Consider the following 15,254-nt stretch of genomic DNA (forward strand, 5'->3'; position numbering starts at 1 on the left):
AGAGGCTTACCCCATCGGCTTATTTTTCTTTTATCATGCATAACGTGGGAATGTAATATCGTAAATAATGCATCATCAATATTTCTTATCATGCATAACGTGGGAAGGTAATATATCGTAAAAAAGGCATCATCAATTTTTTTCTTATCATGCATAACGTGGAAAAGGTATATCGTAAAGAATGCATCATCAGTTTTTCACTTTTCTTATCATGCATTACGTGGGGAAAACGTAATATCGTAAGGGATGCATCATCAGTGTTTTCTTATCATTTTGAGCAAAAATGAAAGTCTTTTTTTTTTGTCTTCTTGTCATGCATATCGTAAAGAATGCATCATCATTTTCCTTATTATGCATGACGTGAGAATGTCAAGGTGATATCGTAAAGAAATGCACCATTTACTTTCATCCTTGTACATATTGAGGTTTATTTGAAGTCAGAATCTTTAATGGATTGATATAGTCGATGGCTTGATTATGAGAACATGGTTGCTCTGTGTATACTTGAGAAGACCGTTATATGAATTATATAAGCATTAACCTTAATCGAAACATTTTCGGCATATTTTTTTTATTTTCTTCTGCTTATATAACAAGTCACATTTCAGCGTCTAGCTAAAGTTGAGTGATGGTGTTATGAACATTTTGATGTTCTTGTTTATTAATTTGACTTTATTATAACTTTATGTTAGATGTCATTGTTTAGTTCAATTTATTTTACGATTTGAACAACTACAATTTCTTAAAATCTAAAAAATTTGATCAGAATTTGATGTATCAAATTTAATCTACAAAAAAATTATACTCAGTCCAAAAACAGAAAAACCTAACCTAAAACATATTTTGGCGACACCTAAGAAGAATTTTAGGCTTGGAGTTGGAGCGACACTTAAGGTCACTTATAATTGTTTGTCATCTAAAAGGATATGATGCCAGTAAGTAATGCAAAGGATATATATATTAATTAGGAAAATATGTCTAGATAAAAAAAAATGTAAGACAAACTGTATACCATGTTAAACCGTCATTATCAGAAATGAATCTTTTTTGGAAAAGTTTCAAACTCTTCTATCCGAGGAAATGTATGACTCAAAATCAAAAACAAAAAGTCTTAATATTATTCAAAAAGTCTCTTGAACAAAAAAAAGAAAGAAGGTAAAGAGTAAAAAAAAAGAGAGATTGTAAAATGTAAATGCCGCGTGAACCAATCACGAGCACTGTCTGAAACCCGAGACAGAACAGAGACAGACATCTCTCTCTCTCTTCCTCCCATAAGATCTCAACATCACAGTCACTTTTTTTTTTCTTTCGTAATTCAACTTTACAGTACTTTTTTTTTTCTTTTATTCACAACATTTTTAATCTGCAGCAGTTTAGATAAAAAAAAATCTCTCACGGCTCTTGTGAGGAGGTCAAGAGCAGAGACCCAAACCTGTTCATTTGCTTATTCTTCTCTCAGTCTCAGAAAGCTGTCTTCTTTTGGGCATTTTGAGCTGTTTTTTTCCTCTGGTAAGTGTTTTTTCTTTAATCTATTTCTGAGTCATTCTTGAATCCAAACTTAGTTCCTATGTTAGTCATTCTGTATTTCGCTTTTTTCGATTCTCGCCAGCTTTTGATTTTTTTCTTTCTTTGAGATTTCCGTCAAAAATGTGTTGTAAAGTTTTCTCATTTTTTGCCACACCAAATCTACTGTACTTCTTTTAAAGACTCCATCCGCAATTAGCGCTATGAAGACATTTATTTGGGTTCTCTTCTCTTTTAGCTTCCTGCAAAAATATTCATATTTGGATCTGAGTTTCTTAGTAAATTGAATATTCCGTTTCATTAGCCATTAGAAATAGTTTATTTTGGTTCTAGTGACTTTTAGCTACAAGTAAAACCAGTTTCAGCTACATAGGAAAGTACTAAATCTGATTCAGTTGGATTTAGAATTCTAGTCTTGGTTAATAGTGTTTTGTCTTAATCATTCTTCATAATCTTTTGTTCAATTTTTTAACTTGTAGGACACTGTCAAGTAGAAAACACCAAATCGATATGGACGAGGCAGAGAGCTTTGTCCCGTTTCAAGGTATAAAGAATGATGTCAAAGGGAGACTCAAATGCTACAAGCAAGATTGGATCAGTGGTCTCAGAGCTGGATTTAGGTTAAAATCAACTTCTTTTCTCTTTTGGTTTACAAAAGTGTTAATGAGGCCTTGATGTGTACTTTATTTATGCAAAATCTAGGATTCTGGCACCAACAACTTACATATTCTTTGCATCCGCGATTCCGGTGATTACATTTGGAGAACAATTGGAAAGAGATACTGGTACATCAAAATGACACTTTTGCTCCCTCTTTCATATTTACTTTCTCTGCTTTTGATGAGAGTAACCGAAAACTGTAAACTTTCTGCGTTTTGTTTCTTTTGCAACTCGGCAAGATGGGAAGATCACAGCTGTTCAAACCTTAGTTTCAACTGCATTGTGTGGAGTGATTCATTCCATTATTGGAGGCCAGCCATTGTTGATTCTTGGTGTTGCAGAGCCTACTGTTATAATGTACACCTTTATGTTCAACTTCGCCAAAAGTAGACCGGATTTGGGCTCTAATCTCTTTCTCGCTTGGACTGGATGGTAAACTCAAAATCATTCTCTTTGCATAATAACATAATTCCTTTCAAGAAGTTTTTTAAGTCTCAATATTGTTCTTTTGTTTTTCTACATGGATGATTTATTTTAAAGGGTTTGCTTGTGGACGGGGCTGTTGTTGTTCTTATTAGCTGTATTAGGCGCTTGTGTCTTTATCAATCGATTCACTCGACTTGCCGGGGAACTGTTCGGTATCCTAATCGCCATGCTTTTCATGCAAGAAGCCATTAAAGTAAGTAAAAAAGCTTTCTTTATTCAATTACAATCACAACTTTATACTAGCATTTTTGCATCGAAAAGCTCGCTGAAACTCTACTTTTCAGGGCATTGTGGATGAGTTTGGTGTCCCCGGAAGAACAAATCCGAGATCAGCTGAGTTCCAACCTGCTTGGGTGTTTGCAAATGGAATGTTTGGTTTGGTTTTGTCTTTTGGACTTCTGTTTACCGCACTGAAAAGCCGAAAAGCAAGGTCTTGGAGATTTGGTGCTGGTAAGGAACCTTAGTTTTCATTCTAACCTTTAAACAAAACCAAAAAAGACATTTAATTTTCCTAGCAAGAACCTCAGGATTGTTGGTGTCCTTGTAATTGCAGAATGGTTGCGCGGGTTTATAGCAGATTACGGTGTTCCAGTGATGGTGGTTGTGTGGACTTGTGTATCATACATTCCTTGGAAAAGTGTTCCTCAAGGAATACCAAGACGTCTAGTTAGTCCTAATCCATGGTCTCCCGGTGCATATCAGAATTGGACTGTCATTAAGGCACTAATCACTTCCTCTCCACTTATTATATTTCTCTCTACTATTTAATGCATTATGATTATTTATCATAAGTGCTTGATGAATAAACTGCAGGAAATGGTGGATGTGCCTGTGCTTTACATTCTCTTGGCGTTTGTTCCAGCGTCAATGATTGCGGTTCTTTACTACTTTGACCATAGTGTAGCTTCACAGCTCGCACAGCAGGAAGATTTCAATCTGAGAAAACCTCCTTCTTATCATTATGATCTGTTTCTTCTAGGCTTCTTGGTAAAAATGATTGTTCTTTTACACTCTGTCTCAGTTTCCTTGAATTACTTTATCAGCTTATTTGACGGTCAGAGAATATGAACATTCTTCTGTAGACAATCCTATGCGGTCTCCTCGGGATTCCTCCATCGAATGGTGTCATCCCACAATCTCCAATGCATACAAAAAGCTTAGCAACACTGAAACGCCAGGTCTGATTATCTCACTGTGTATATATGTAGGCCTCTAGTTGCATTTGTCAAAAGGCATTTAAAACCGGTTGATTGATGTGCAGCTACTTCGAAGCAAACTCGTGGCAGCTGCGCGCAAATGCATCAGAAACAATGCAACTTTAGGACAAGTCTATGGAAGCATGGAAGAAGCTTACCAGAAAATGCAGAGCCCTCTGATACACCAAGGGCCTTCTCGGGTATGTGCGGACCAATCATCTATATCAGTTTATAATTAGACTTTTAGCTCATTTCTGATCAATCCATCACGGGGCAAATCAGATTCAAGGGCTCAAACAGTCACAAATGCAAAAGGCTTCAAGCTTAGGAGACGCAGACACACTGGTCAATGAAACAGTGTTCGATGTAGAGACTGAGGTTGAGAATATATTGCCAGTAGAAGTAAAAGAACAAAGAGTAAGCAACTTTCTCCAAGCTATGATGGTGGCTGGATGTGTTGCAGCAATGCCCCTAATCAAAAGAATCCCAAGCTCGGTTCTTTGGGGTTACTTCGCTTACATGGCCATCGAAAGCCTCCCAGGGAATCAATTCTGGGAAAGGATCTTGCTTCTCTTCACCGCCCCAAGCAGGAGATTCAAGTAAAAGATCAAACTTTCTTCCTCAATCACGAGTATATCTTGTTTTACCTGAATTGTGATCTTTTTTTTTTCAGAGTTCTTGAGGATAATCATGCAGTGTTTGTTGAAACGGTACCGTTTAAGACGATGGCGATGTTTACTCTGTTTCAAGCGGCTTACTTGCTGGTGTGCTTTGGGATCACGTGGGTTCCGGTGGCCGGAGTTCTGTTCCCGTTGATGATAATGTTTCTTGTTCCGGTTAGACAGTACGTGTTGCCTAATTTCTTCAAAGGAGCACATCTCCAAGACTTGGACGCTGCAGAGTATGAAGAAGCACCTGCTCTCTTATCTTTCAATCTCAAACCGGTAATAAACTCTCTTCTTCTTCCTCTCTACAAAAAGTTTGAGGCTTTATCGAGAATTAGTAGATCTTGGTCTTTGTGCAGGAAGGGGAAGTGAGCCGTGCGACGTCGTTTGCGGACAGTGGAGAAGTGATGGATGGAATGTTCACAAGAAGCAGAGGAGAGATAAGGAGGTTGAGCAGCATAAAGCTCGGTGGTGGCGGAGGAAGTGGATCGGCGGGTGGTTCGCCGGCGGGAGGAGTGGAGCTGATGAGACGAGTGGTGAGTTTTCAGAACCCAAGAGTGTCGGAGAAAGTGTATATACGGAGCTTAAGTGATTTCAGAGGAGGAGGAGGAGAGATAAGTCCAAGGTCGCCCGCCGGAAGAGCTCCGCTAAGTCCACGATTCGCCACCGGAGGAGGAGTAGAACAGAGACTTTCTAATTTGGGAAAGTCTGTGTAGTAAGCTAAGCAGTGTCCAATTCCATATATTCCTATCAACAGATTCCTAAGCTAATTAAGTTACTTCATTTGTTTTTCTACTTTGAGATTTTCTTAGATGAAAAATATCTCCGAAAAAATGGGAAATAATTCTGGGCTCCAAAGTCAACATCTTTGAGAAATTGTTTGTTTCAGAAAAAATGGGCTCCAATGTAAATAACTAAGCGATTTGGTTTTATTACAAAAGACAACAACGTTCGAAGCATACCAAACGACACAGTTTCGTTCGCTACTTAATGAAACGATAAAAAACGACAGCGTTTTATCAAAAGGCATATCCCACTCGCAGCAAGTGCGCGTTGCGCGCGTTAGGCCTTATTTCGCAGGTTATATATAGACCACGAATTTTGCTCATTTTTGGCCAAAATCAGAACACCAGCGAGTAGCCTGCGTTTTACTCTATATTGGATTGTCGTTTTGGTGCTTATTTTAAGCAAATAGGAGCATGTCTCCTCTATATCACTGCCCGTCAAATTAATTCCTGTGATACAATAACATTATTAACACATTTGATATTATGTCACTGCCTGTCAAATTAACATCAATTTATATTATCATATGCGTTTTACTTCTCATCGGTTGCCGTTTTGCTATCCGATCTCTCCATTTCAGTGTTCATCATCCTGAAAGAGCCATTGATTTCAAAAACATCTTACAGGTAAATCTCCTTCCTAAATGTTTTGCTCTGTTTGTTTGAATTTGTGAATCTCTCGTTAGTTTGTGTGTTGAGCTTCGGTGATATTCGTTCTGGGTTTTTAGGTTTTACTTAAGCTTCCAACTTTGTCGCTCAGCTAAATTGGTTTGATTTCTCCATTCATGATAAAACATTATCGAACAAATTTGAATCTTTAGCTTTGGGAAGCATAATGGTTTCATTACAAGATATAGCTACGCCTGATATCTTCATCTCTTTGTCTTTGGTCAATTTCACTTATAAACTCTTATTTGTGAAATTTTGCTTGTCGATATCTTCCTTAATTTGGTTAATCAGATTTTTGTTTTTATCTGAAAAATTCACAAGAAATCAAAATAAAGCGGGTAGGCTTCTCTCAGTAAATGAACACAGCTTTTCAGTTTGTTGAAGTAGTAACTTAGATGTTCCAAAAGCTATCCTTTTTGTTTCTTCTTCCCGTTAGTTATAATTTGCCATGTTCTTGCTTCTGGGTCTACTTGTATCCATCCAAGGCTGCACTTTTCTGCACCAGTTCGGTTTTCTTTAGCTTAATGTCTCGGATTCGGAGAATGAGAATCGAACTGTGCTAACTCTAATTCGGCATCTGGGTTTTCCTTAGGCGGTAATGTGATGTCAATGGTGAAATTCAAATCTGGTTTCACTTCAGCCAGAATGAAGAGTGGGTCGGCGGGAATCTGCATCATGGTTCTTACTCTGATATTTATCATCCGTTTTGAGAAACCTGTTCACAAACTTCCGTCGAATCACACTGTGGATGATTCTAGTATTAGTTTAGAAGGAGAGAGTATCCATGAACCAGCAAAGAAACCACATTTTATGAATTTGGAAGATCTTGATTACCTCTTTTCAAACAAGAGCATTTCAGGAGAAGGAGATACCAACGGATTGCTTGTGTGGTCTCATATGCGTCCGTTTCTCGAGAGACCAGATGCTTTGCCAGAAACTGCTCAGGGGATCAAAGAAGCTACATTGGCAATGAAAGATTTGGTTTTTCTGATCAATAAAGAGAAAGGAGCCTCTTCTTCTGCTATGGTCTCTAAGGATATTAGAAAAAACTGTCCACATTTTGTCACTGCAATTGATGGGGACTTGTCTGGTTCAAGGCCTGTACTTGAGCTTCCTTGTGGATTAATTGAAGATTCTTCAATAACTGTCGTTGGTATTCCTGATGAACATTCGAGAAGCTTCCAGATTCAGCTCGTTGGCTCAGGACTATCAGGAGAATCCCGTCGTCCAATCATCTTGCGTTACAATGTAAACTTTTCTAAGCCATCCATAGTGCAAAATACATGGACAGAAAAGCTGGGGTGGGGAAACGAAGTTAGATGCCGATCTCGTGGATCAGTTAGGAATCAGATAGGTAGTAAAACTCTGGCCTTAACATATCTTTGCTTCTTTTTTTATGTCATCTTGAAGGATATTGTTGAAAAGTCTCTTTGCAACCATTGTAGTTGATGAACTTCCTCTCTGCAACGAACAGACCGGTAGAATCACTTTGGAAGAGAGTCCCAACGAAGATACAACTATAGAGTTTGCTCTTTTAAATGCTGATTTTCCATTTCTTAAAGGGAATCCATTCACTGCCACACTGTGGGCTGGCTTAGAAGGTTTTCATATGACGGTTAATGGTCGTCATGAGACTTCATTTGCTTACAAGGAGGTAAAGAGTGATCTGAAGAGTTAGTTTTGAGGTTGTTGTTTTGTTTACACCAACATTTTTGATTTGCAGAAGCTCGAGCCGTGGTTAGTCAGTGCTGTCAGAGTCACAGGTGGTCTGAAACTGTTATCTGCCTTAGCCACAAGGCTGCCCGTTCCCGATGACCATGCTTCTTTAGCCATAGAAGAGAAACTTAAAGCTCCATCTCTTTCCAGAACAAGAATAGCATTGTTGGTGGGTGTTTTCTCCACTGGAAATAATTTTAAGCGACGTATGGCATTGAGAAGATCTTGGATGCAATATGAGGCAGTAAGATCTGGAAAAGTCGCTGTTCGATTTCTCATTGGCCTGGTAATTACTTGTGCAAGTGAACATTTCTCCTTGGATGTATGCATTTTTTTTAGCAATAACTTGGCGTTTTCTGGTCAGCACACCAATGAAAAAGTCAATTTAGAGATGTGGAGAGAAGCTGAGGCATATGGAGACATTCAGTTTATGCCATTTGTTGACTACTATGGTCTACTTAGCTTGAAAACAGTTGCACTTTGCATTCTCGGGGTAAGCTACTGTTTAAACAAAACATAGAAACTGGTGAGATATCACTTCTTGACTTGTCTCGGTGAATTGTGCCTCTCTGATGTTTTCTCCATGTTAATACAGACCAAAGTCATCCCAGCAAAATACATAATGAAGACGGATGATGATACTTTTGTTCGGATTGATGAACTGCTATCGAGTCTACAAGAAAAACCGTCTAGTGCCCTGTTGTACGGTCTGATATCATTTGGTTCGTTGCCAGACCGTGAACAAGGCAGCAAATGGTTCATCCGTAAAGAGGTAACTATTGAAGATTTCTCACATTTCTCTTCTCTCTAACTTCTTAGAGAATAGAGACTCATATTGCGTTCTCTCTTGTAAAGGAATGGCCTCTAGATTCGTATCCTCCATGGGCACATGGCCCTGGCTACATCATCTCTCATGATATCGCGAAATTTGTGGTTAAGGGTCACCGTCAGAGAGATCTTAGAGTGAGTTTTGCATTTTCATTATGGAGTTGAGATATAAGTAATCTAAGAGATGGTAAATAAACGGTGTTCTTATTTTGTTTTGCTGAAAGCTTTTCAAACTGGAAGATGTGGCGATGGGCATATGGATTCAACAATACAACCAGAGTGTAAAAAGTGTTAAGTACATCAATGACAAAAGATTCCATAACAGTGGCTGTAAATCAAATTACATTCTTGTTCATTACCAAACTCCTCGGCTGGTATTGTGTCTGTGGGAGAAGCTGCAAAAGGAGAGCCAATCTATTTGCTGCGAATAGGATCTCTCAATCTTGTTGCAAAGATTGAGACTTTGTTGAAACGTTCTACAGGGAATCTTGAAATCTTGTTGCTGAGGATCAAATGTTATGTAATTATTGATGTTGTGTATAACATGATGCATGTTTATGTGTCCTTTTAAAAAAAACATACAGTATTGTATAGATTATGGATGTTCATTTAATTTACTATCCCAATAAAAACCAAGCCCAATACTGTATGGTTTAGCATGGTTGTTTGTATTTATTTATGACTCTTTCGATTTTGTATATGTTTTTATGTTCATGTCTTCCGTTTGTTTATTAAATGTATGGCTGGAGTTTGATGAAACTATGGACGAGTATTGTAAAATTTGTAAGAGGCCTTCTTTAGATTCTTTACACCACCGAGTACCTAAACGCAATCCACGAATCATCGGCATGACCATGTGGTAGTAAAGCAAAATGTAAGTTGAAAACAAAAATAGCATGCATGTTGAATTAGATCATCAAAATAGCATGCATGTTGAATTAGATCATCAAGCAAAAAAAAAAGGCATGCAGGTTGAATTCGATGCAAGAGAAAATCATATTTATTAATTTATCTTGCTTTGGGATGGTTGGAGTGGTACAATGAACAAACGTAAAAATGGTAATCTTGTTGATGTTACTTTCTCTTCTCTTCTTCTTCTTCTTCTTCCTGTTCTCTTCCTCCTTTTTGCCTTACTCTCCTCACAGCAAGAGGAGTTTTGAAAAATGGAGAATAAGTATTAGTATACTTTTTGTTACATAAAAAAAATAGTATACCAGAAACTAGTATAATGGGAAGTTGCGTCCATGAGCCTCGAAAAAGATGACTTTGAACTACTATAGCTATAGTGAAAAAATCATCTGCTAACCCAAAATCTTGTAGCATGTAGAAGAATTTTGCAAGTAAAACAAGATGTAGGAAACCAAAAACTAAAACTAAAACCAAGAAATAAGAGACATTTGAATGTCATCAGCGAAGTGCTCTAAAAATCTTATGAAACGGAGAACTGTAAACTGTAAAGCTGTTTACCCAAGTCCATGAAAATTTTGAAGCTTCTTGAACTTGGGATTAGCATTTTTTGGTAGTACCAAGTTCCACCAGATCATGTGGCTAATGAAATGCATCTCTGATCAGTAAACCTGTTTTGTGGTTTTACATCTTTGTTTTGGTATCCATTTACCAATATGGTTTAAAGACTCATTTTACCAGTATAGTTTGAGACCTTTTTACCACTATATTTTGAGACATATTCTCTTGATAATCCATAAAGTGATAAGATGGATATCATGGTTGTATGGATGATCAAGGAATGAGTGAAAAAGATGAATTTCTTATAAAAAAATATATGTTTCATGAAAAAATATAAGTTCTATGATCATGTAAATTATTGTTTCTCAACCAAAAAAAAAAAAAAAATATTCTAAAATAATGCACAAACAACAATTTGTTTTTTATTATTTCTATCATTTTAAATTTCTAACCTGATAAAAATAATTTATGAATCCGCCACTGATACTAATGATGTTGATACTAGGGTCTAACTTGACTCTCTTTGCCCTTGAATATGATTCCAAAATCCAGCTTTTCTGGTTCTGTTTTCTCACTCTTTTTGTTTTTCTTATGTATATCTATTGTTTCAATCACCTTGGAGAGAACTACAGATTTTTCAGTTTCTATTGATGTATTACTCCATGCATTCTCTATAATTTGTCAGGTCAATTGATGTCGGTTACAAGTATCTGAGAATGGCTGCTTTGACTCTCTTTGCTCTTGAATATGATCGTAAAGTCCAGCCTTTTTTGTTCTGTTTTCTCATTCTTTTTATTTTTCTTATGCAAATCTACTTTCTCAGTTACCTCCAAGGTAACTACAGGTTTTTCAGTTTTTATTGATGAATTATTTCATGCATTCTCTATAATTAATTTGTCAGATTTGGTTGTTTATTAGTAGACTTTCTCTATATATATCTTCTTATTGTATTTCATCTTTTTTTAGTTATCACAAGTGTAATCCATTTTCATATGGACATTATCTGATGTAATGTAATGTCGCTTAATGAAGAGTATTTTGGTTTTTACTTATTATTATGTTTACATTTTATCCATCGAATTAAAGGCGTAAGTAACAAACAAAAACCAAAGTTGCTTGGCCAATTAAATTAGGTTAGCAAAATGCATATTAAAACCTTTACAAACCTTTACAAACCATAACAAAATTATACGTATTGCTTACGATGTTAAATTGGTCTTGTCATTTCCAAAACCTTTACAAATACTTATCAATGTGAAACTTCATGTATTCAGTAAAATTGAGAAATCTTAGTGGGGTAGAGTCATAAAGACTATAGAGTTCATCGTTGGACGTTGGTTTGGACTTATGAGAATATGTTACCTAATCTCCTTAGACATTTGCTTAGAGAGTTAGAGGTATACAGAGTTGAAATGATTTCTCTTTTACACAATTACACTGTATGTTGTTCTTGAACATGCGAAACGTCACTTGTGATTTTGTAGATACTACTATTTTAGAGAACAACGTGTAGTTGAACTTTTGTAAGTTTGCTTTTGGGTAAACAAACGCTCTCATATTTGGTTTGGTTTTCTCATTTCTTGTCAAAACGCTTGCTAATTTATCACTCCGGTTCAGTTTGGTAATTTAGCAGTTTTAAATTTTCCCATGATTATTCAATTCGGGTTTCGGGTTCGGTTATCTGTAACCGGCTATTACCATATCCAACCGAAATGAGTATTGACGGGAATTATCCGTAACAGAGTGACAGCGAGGTGTGAAGGAAGAAGACGATGGCGTCAATGTCTCTCTCGTTTTCTTCTTCGCTATGTTCGTCTCGAATTCCCCAAGGAGAGCGTAGATTTCTTCAGAGAGATGTGAGCTTCGTACGATGCGTTCTGGCTGCTTCAAAACCTTCTCCGGGAGGTGCTACGAAGAAGAGGCTTTGGAAGGAAGGCGAGTTTCCTGGAATCACGGAGCCAGTTAATCCCAGACGAACCCCGATCAAGAATGTGAAGAAGAAATTGGACAGGAGAAGCAAAGCTAACGGATGGGTTTGCACAGTCACTGAAACCTTGTCCGATCTCATCGCCAAAAAGCAGTGGTTACAAGCTCTCGAGGTATCTCAATTTCTCTCTTCTCAATCCAAATTCAGTGGAATTTTGAAACTTTAATGTATCTGAAACTGGAGATTCTGAAGTTGAGTTGCTTCAATTGGGTATTCTTATGGATGAACTTAGGTTTTCGGTATGTTGAGGGAGCAACCATTTTACCAACCAAAGGAAGGAACTTACATGAAGCTGCTTGTTCTGCTGGGGAAATCTGGACAACCCAACCGTGCACAGAAGCTGTTCGACGAAATGCTTGAAGAAGGACTTGAGCCCACTGCTGAGCTCTACACTGCTCTTCTCGCGGCTTACACTCGCAACAATCTCATCGACGAGGCCTTTTCAATACTTGACCGAATGAAAAGCCTGCCTCGATGCCAACCTGATGTTTTCACATACAGCACTCTGCTCAAGGCGTGTGTGGACGCTTCTCTATTTGACCTGGTGGACTCGTTATACAAAGAAATGGACGAACGTTTGATAACTCCAAACACCGTGACCCAGAACATAGTCTTAAGTGGGTTTGGTAGGGTCGGAAGGTTTGATCAGATGGAGAAAGTTCTGTCTGATATGCTGGTGAGTACTTCTTGCAAACCTGATGTGTGGACTATGAACATCATCCTTAGCGTGTTTGGCAACATGGGAAAGATAGACATGATGGAGAGCTGGTACGAAAAGTTCAGGAACTTCGGGATTGAGCCAGAGACTCGAAGCTTCAACATCTTGATCGGTGCTTATGGGAAGAAGAGAATGTATGATAAGATGTCGTCCGTGATGGAATACATGCGAAAGCTTGAGTTTCCATGGACGACATCGACTTACAACAACATCATCGAGGCGTTTGCGGATGTTGGTGATGCAAAGAACATGGAGTACACGTTTGATCAGATGAGAAGCGAAGGTATGAAAGCAGACACAAAGACCTTTTGCTGCCTCATAAACGGATACGCCAATGCAGGTCTTTTCCACAAGGTGATAAGCAGCGTACAGCTGGCTGCAAAGTTTGAGATACCCGAGAATACATCGTTTTACAACGCGGTTATATCAGCGTGTGCAAAAGCCGATGATCTGATAGAGATGGAAAGAGTGTACAAAAGAATGAAGGAGAGGGAATGTGTATGCGATTCAAGAACGTTTGAGATCATGATCGAGGCGTATGGAAAAGAAGGAATGAATGATAAGATCTATTACTTGGAACAAGAGAGGCAATTTGCAGCTACGAAAGAGGAGGAGAATCTCCCTGGATGATCGAGGTTTGTGATTTATTCTCTGCATTGAAACAGTAGAAGTAAGAGTTTTGTAATACACTTGATTGTTCGTTCTTGCAGCTTATGTGTATAAAAAGCTTTTATTTATGAAAGTCTTGTGCGTTGTTTGATGTGGGCCAAAATTTATATATATTGGGCCCATAAATAAAGCCTGACTTGCCCAGGAAGTCGGATGAGTCCAGTTTGACTAGCCTTGCGGTAACTGCTTGGCTTTTTCTATAAAATCTGTCTCGTTTTTCTCTCTTTCTCTCTCTCTTACCGTTTCTTCTCAAACAATCAAAGCGAACCACCCGAAAGGAAAATTCTGAACACATTCTGCTCTCTGCAAAAACCAATCAGCTTCGGTCGGAATCATTTACCGGAAATCTACAATGGGGATTGTTGTCAAGTCTTTCAAGGATCAATTCTCCTCTGGTTAATCTCTTTTCTCTCTCTCTTTTCTTTAGATTTTCCAGCGAAACGTAAATGTGCGCAGATCCGTGCGGATTTTGATGGGTCTTGCTTTTTGGGGTTGCAGATGAGCGATTGAAGGAGTCGAAGAACATCATTGCGAAATATCCGGACAGAGTTCCGGTGAGTTGATTTCATGATCATCGTTGATTTTCTTTCGTGGTGGTTCGTTCGTCTTAGTTGCCGTGTTATTGTGGACTTCCCTAGGTTCGAATAATTAGTCCAATTTTTTGTTTCTATAATTGTCTTCTAAATTATATGAATCTGGTTTCAATCCATGAATTTCTGTTGCCATTTGTTGATGAAGTTCGACTGATTTTGTGCGTTTTTTTGCTGATACGATCACTCTGGTCAATCTTTCATGTTTTTTTTTTTTTTGATTAGAGACTTGCTCTTTTCTTCTTTCTTAATTATAAATGCCAGATTTAGAGATCTGGCGTGGAATTATATAAAGATTGTAAGTTTGTGACCGACCATGTTATTGTTTTCTTTGGCTATTTATTAAGAAAGTTGCACTTAATAAATAATCAAATGAAAACAACTATTCTGATTATCTATAAGCATATGATCTCTGATTAATGATTGAGTCAATCATTGACAGGTGATTATTGAGAAATATTCAAACGCAGACCTCCCAGACATGGAGAAGAACAAGTAAGTTGTTTGTGACTTCAATTTAGCTTTTGGGACAAAGTGAACATTATCCACAAATTGAGTGATCTGTGTTGATCATATTTCAGATACTTGGTCCCACGAGACATGACCGTTGGACATTTCATTCACATGTTAAGCAATAGGTTACAGTTAGATCCATCCAAAGCTCTGTTTGTTTTTGTACAGAACACACTTCCTCAAACGGGTAATTAAGCAGCATCCATGTAAAGCCTTTCCCTAATTCTTCTATAAAAACATCCATTTAACTCTTTTCTTCTCTTGATTTTGCAGCTAGTCGCATGGACTCTTTGTACAATACTTTCAAGGAAGGAGATGGGTTCTTGTACATGACTTACAGCACCGAGAAAACATTCGGCTAACAAAAAAAGATTCGTTGGTTTAATAATCGAATCGGAAAACTCTTTTCTGAATAATCCATTTGTTTGATTCGTATGTTTGTGAATAATGAATGTCAGCTATTGTCGTTGTTAGCTGCCCTTGTACAGAAAAATGCAAAAAAAATATTTAACTTTGTAAATCATGTTGACCCAAAGGCAATAATAAGACAAAGTGATGATTCACACGAAACCATTTTTGTTTTTGTTTTTTTCTTCCCTCATAGAAAAAAGAACAGAAAAAAAAGAAAAAAAGAAACATAGTTTCGTGCAAGCACGTTAGTTTGGGTAGATATAGTAAAATGAGGACCTAAGAAATTTCAATGTCGGCGCGTTAAACGTGTCCCGTACGACTTTCATTAACCACGATAATGTTTTGAGCTGCACCGCAAACTTTAGAATAC

General features: G+C 37.6%; 4 protein-coding genes across 4 annotated transcripts; all 4 read left to right on the top strand.

Moving 5' to 3' along the window:
- Nucleotides 1-1,378: 1,378 nt before the first annotated feature.
- On the top strand, nucleotides 1,379-5,383 carry LOC18023506 (probable boron transporter 3). The gene is made up of 13 exons (XM_006407882.2): nucleotides 1,379-1,509; nucleotides 2,004-2,144; nucleotides 2,227-2,309; nucleotides 2,424-2,616; nucleotides 2,725-2,863; nucleotides 2,955-3,120; nucleotides 3,224-3,390; nucleotides 3,484-3,657; nucleotides 3,753-3,848; nucleotides 3,932-4,066; nucleotides 4,149-4,465; nucleotides 4,540-4,810; nucleotides 4,891-5,383. Exons 2-13 carry the CDS (start codon nucleotides 2,035-2,037, stop codon nucleotides 5,245-5,247), a joined length of 2,208 nt encoding a protein of 735 aa, XP_006407945.1. The 5' UTR covers nucleotides 1,379-1,509; nucleotides 2,004-2,034; the 3' UTR covers nucleotides 5,248-5,383.
- A 373-nt stretch (nucleotides 5,384-5,756) lies between these two features.
- LOC18023507 (hydroxyproline O-galactosyltransferase GALT3) lies at nucleotides 5,757-9,227 on the top strand. Its single transcript, XM_006407883.2, has 8 exons — nucleotides 5,757-5,943; nucleotides 6,578-7,339; nucleotides 7,431-7,639; nucleotides 7,709-7,987; nucleotides 8,066-8,194; nucleotides 8,297-8,473; nucleotides 8,557-8,664; nucleotides 8,754-9,227. The coding sequence occupies exons 2-8, from the start codon at nucleotides 6,589-6,591 to the stop codon at nucleotides 8,958-8,960; spliced, it is 1,860 nt and encodes a 619-aa protein (XP_006407946.1). The 5' UTR covers nucleotides 5,757-5,943; nucleotides 6,578-6,588; the 3' UTR covers nucleotides 8,961-9,227.
- Nucleotides 9,228-11,715: 2,488 nt separating this feature from the next.
- Nucleotides 11,716-13,455, top strand: LOC18023508 (pentatricopeptide repeat-containing protein At3g06430, chloroplastic). The gene is made up of 2 exons (XM_006407884.2): nucleotides 11,716-12,095; nucleotides 12,216-13,455. The coding sequence occupies exons 1-2, from the start codon at nucleotides 11,769-11,771 to the stop codon at nucleotides 13,329-13,331; spliced, it is 1,443 nt and encodes a 480-aa protein (XP_006407947.1). The 5' UTR covers nucleotides 11,716-11,768; the 3' UTR covers nucleotides 13,332-13,455.
- Nucleotides 13,456-13,633: 178 nt separating this feature from the next.
- LOC18023509 (autophagy-related protein 8h) lies at nucleotides 13,634-15,043 on the top strand. Its single transcript, XM_006407885.2, has 5 exons — nucleotides 13,634-13,765; nucleotides 13,869-13,924; nucleotides 14,403-14,455; nucleotides 14,542-14,660; nucleotides 14,747-15,043. The coding sequence occupies exons 1-5, from the start codon at nucleotides 13,723-13,725 to the stop codon at nucleotides 14,833-14,835; spliced, it is 360 nt and encodes a 119-aa protein (XP_006407948.1). The 5' UTR covers nucleotides 13,634-13,722; the 3' UTR covers nucleotides 14,836-15,043.
- Nucleotides 15,044-15,254: the final 211 nt, after the last annotated feature.

Source organism: Eutrema salsugineum, unplaced genomic scaffold (assembly GCF_000478725.1).
Source record: "Eutrema salsugineum unplaced genomic scaffold, Eutsalg1_0 scaffold_13, whole genome shotgun sequence".
Taxonomy (NCBI): domain Eukaryota; kingdom Viridiplantae; phylum Streptophyta; class Magnoliopsida; order Brassicales; family Brassicaceae; genus Eutrema; species Eutrema salsugineum.

Bases quoted from the DNA above. Each gene is read 5' to 3' on its own strand.
- LOC18023506 (XM_006407882.2), top strand. From the start codon at position 2,035: ATGGACGAGGCAGAGAGCTTTGTCCCGTTTCAAGGTATAAAGAATGAT. The intron at 2,864-2,954 runs GTAAGTAAAAAA...TCTACTTTTCAG, and splicing joins TCATGCAAGAAGCCATTAAA to GGCATTGTGGATGAGTTTGG. The intron at 4,811-4,890 runs GTAATAAACTCT...GTCTTTGTGCAG, and splicing joins TATCTTTCAATCTCAAACCG to GAAGGGGAAGTGAGCCGTGC.
- LOC18023507 (XM_006407883.2), top strand. From the start codon at position 6,589: ATGTCAATGGTGAAATTCAAATCTGGTTTCACTTCAGCCAGAATGAAG. The intron at 8,195-8,296 runs GTAAGCTACTGT...ATGTTAATACAG, and splicing joins TTGCACTTTGCATTCTCGGG to ACCAAAGTCATCCCAGCAAA. The intron at 8,474-8,556 runs GTAACTATTGAA...TCTCTTGTAAAG, and splicing joins AATGGTTCATCCGTAAAGAG to GAATGGCCTCTAGATTCGTA.
- LOC18023508 (XM_006407884.2), top strand. From the start codon at position 11,769: ATGGCGTCAATGTCTCTCTCGTTTTCTTCTTCGCTATGTTCGTCTCGA. The intron at 12,096-12,215 runs GTATCTCAATTT...GGATGAACTTAG, and splicing joins AGTGGTTACAAGCTCTCGAG to GTTTTCGGTATGTTGAGGGA.
- LOC18023509 (XM_006407885.2), top strand. From the start codon at position 13,723: ATGGGGATTGTTGTCAAGTCTTTCAAGGATCAATTCTCCTCTG. The intron at 13,925-14,402 runs GTGAGTTGATTT...AATCATTGACAG, and splicing joins AATATCCGGACAGAGTTCCG to GTGATTATTGAGAAATATTC. The intron at 14,456-14,541 runs GTAAGTTGTTTG...ATCATATTTCAG, and splicing joins CCAGACATGGAGAAGAACAA to ATACTTGGTCCCACGAGACA.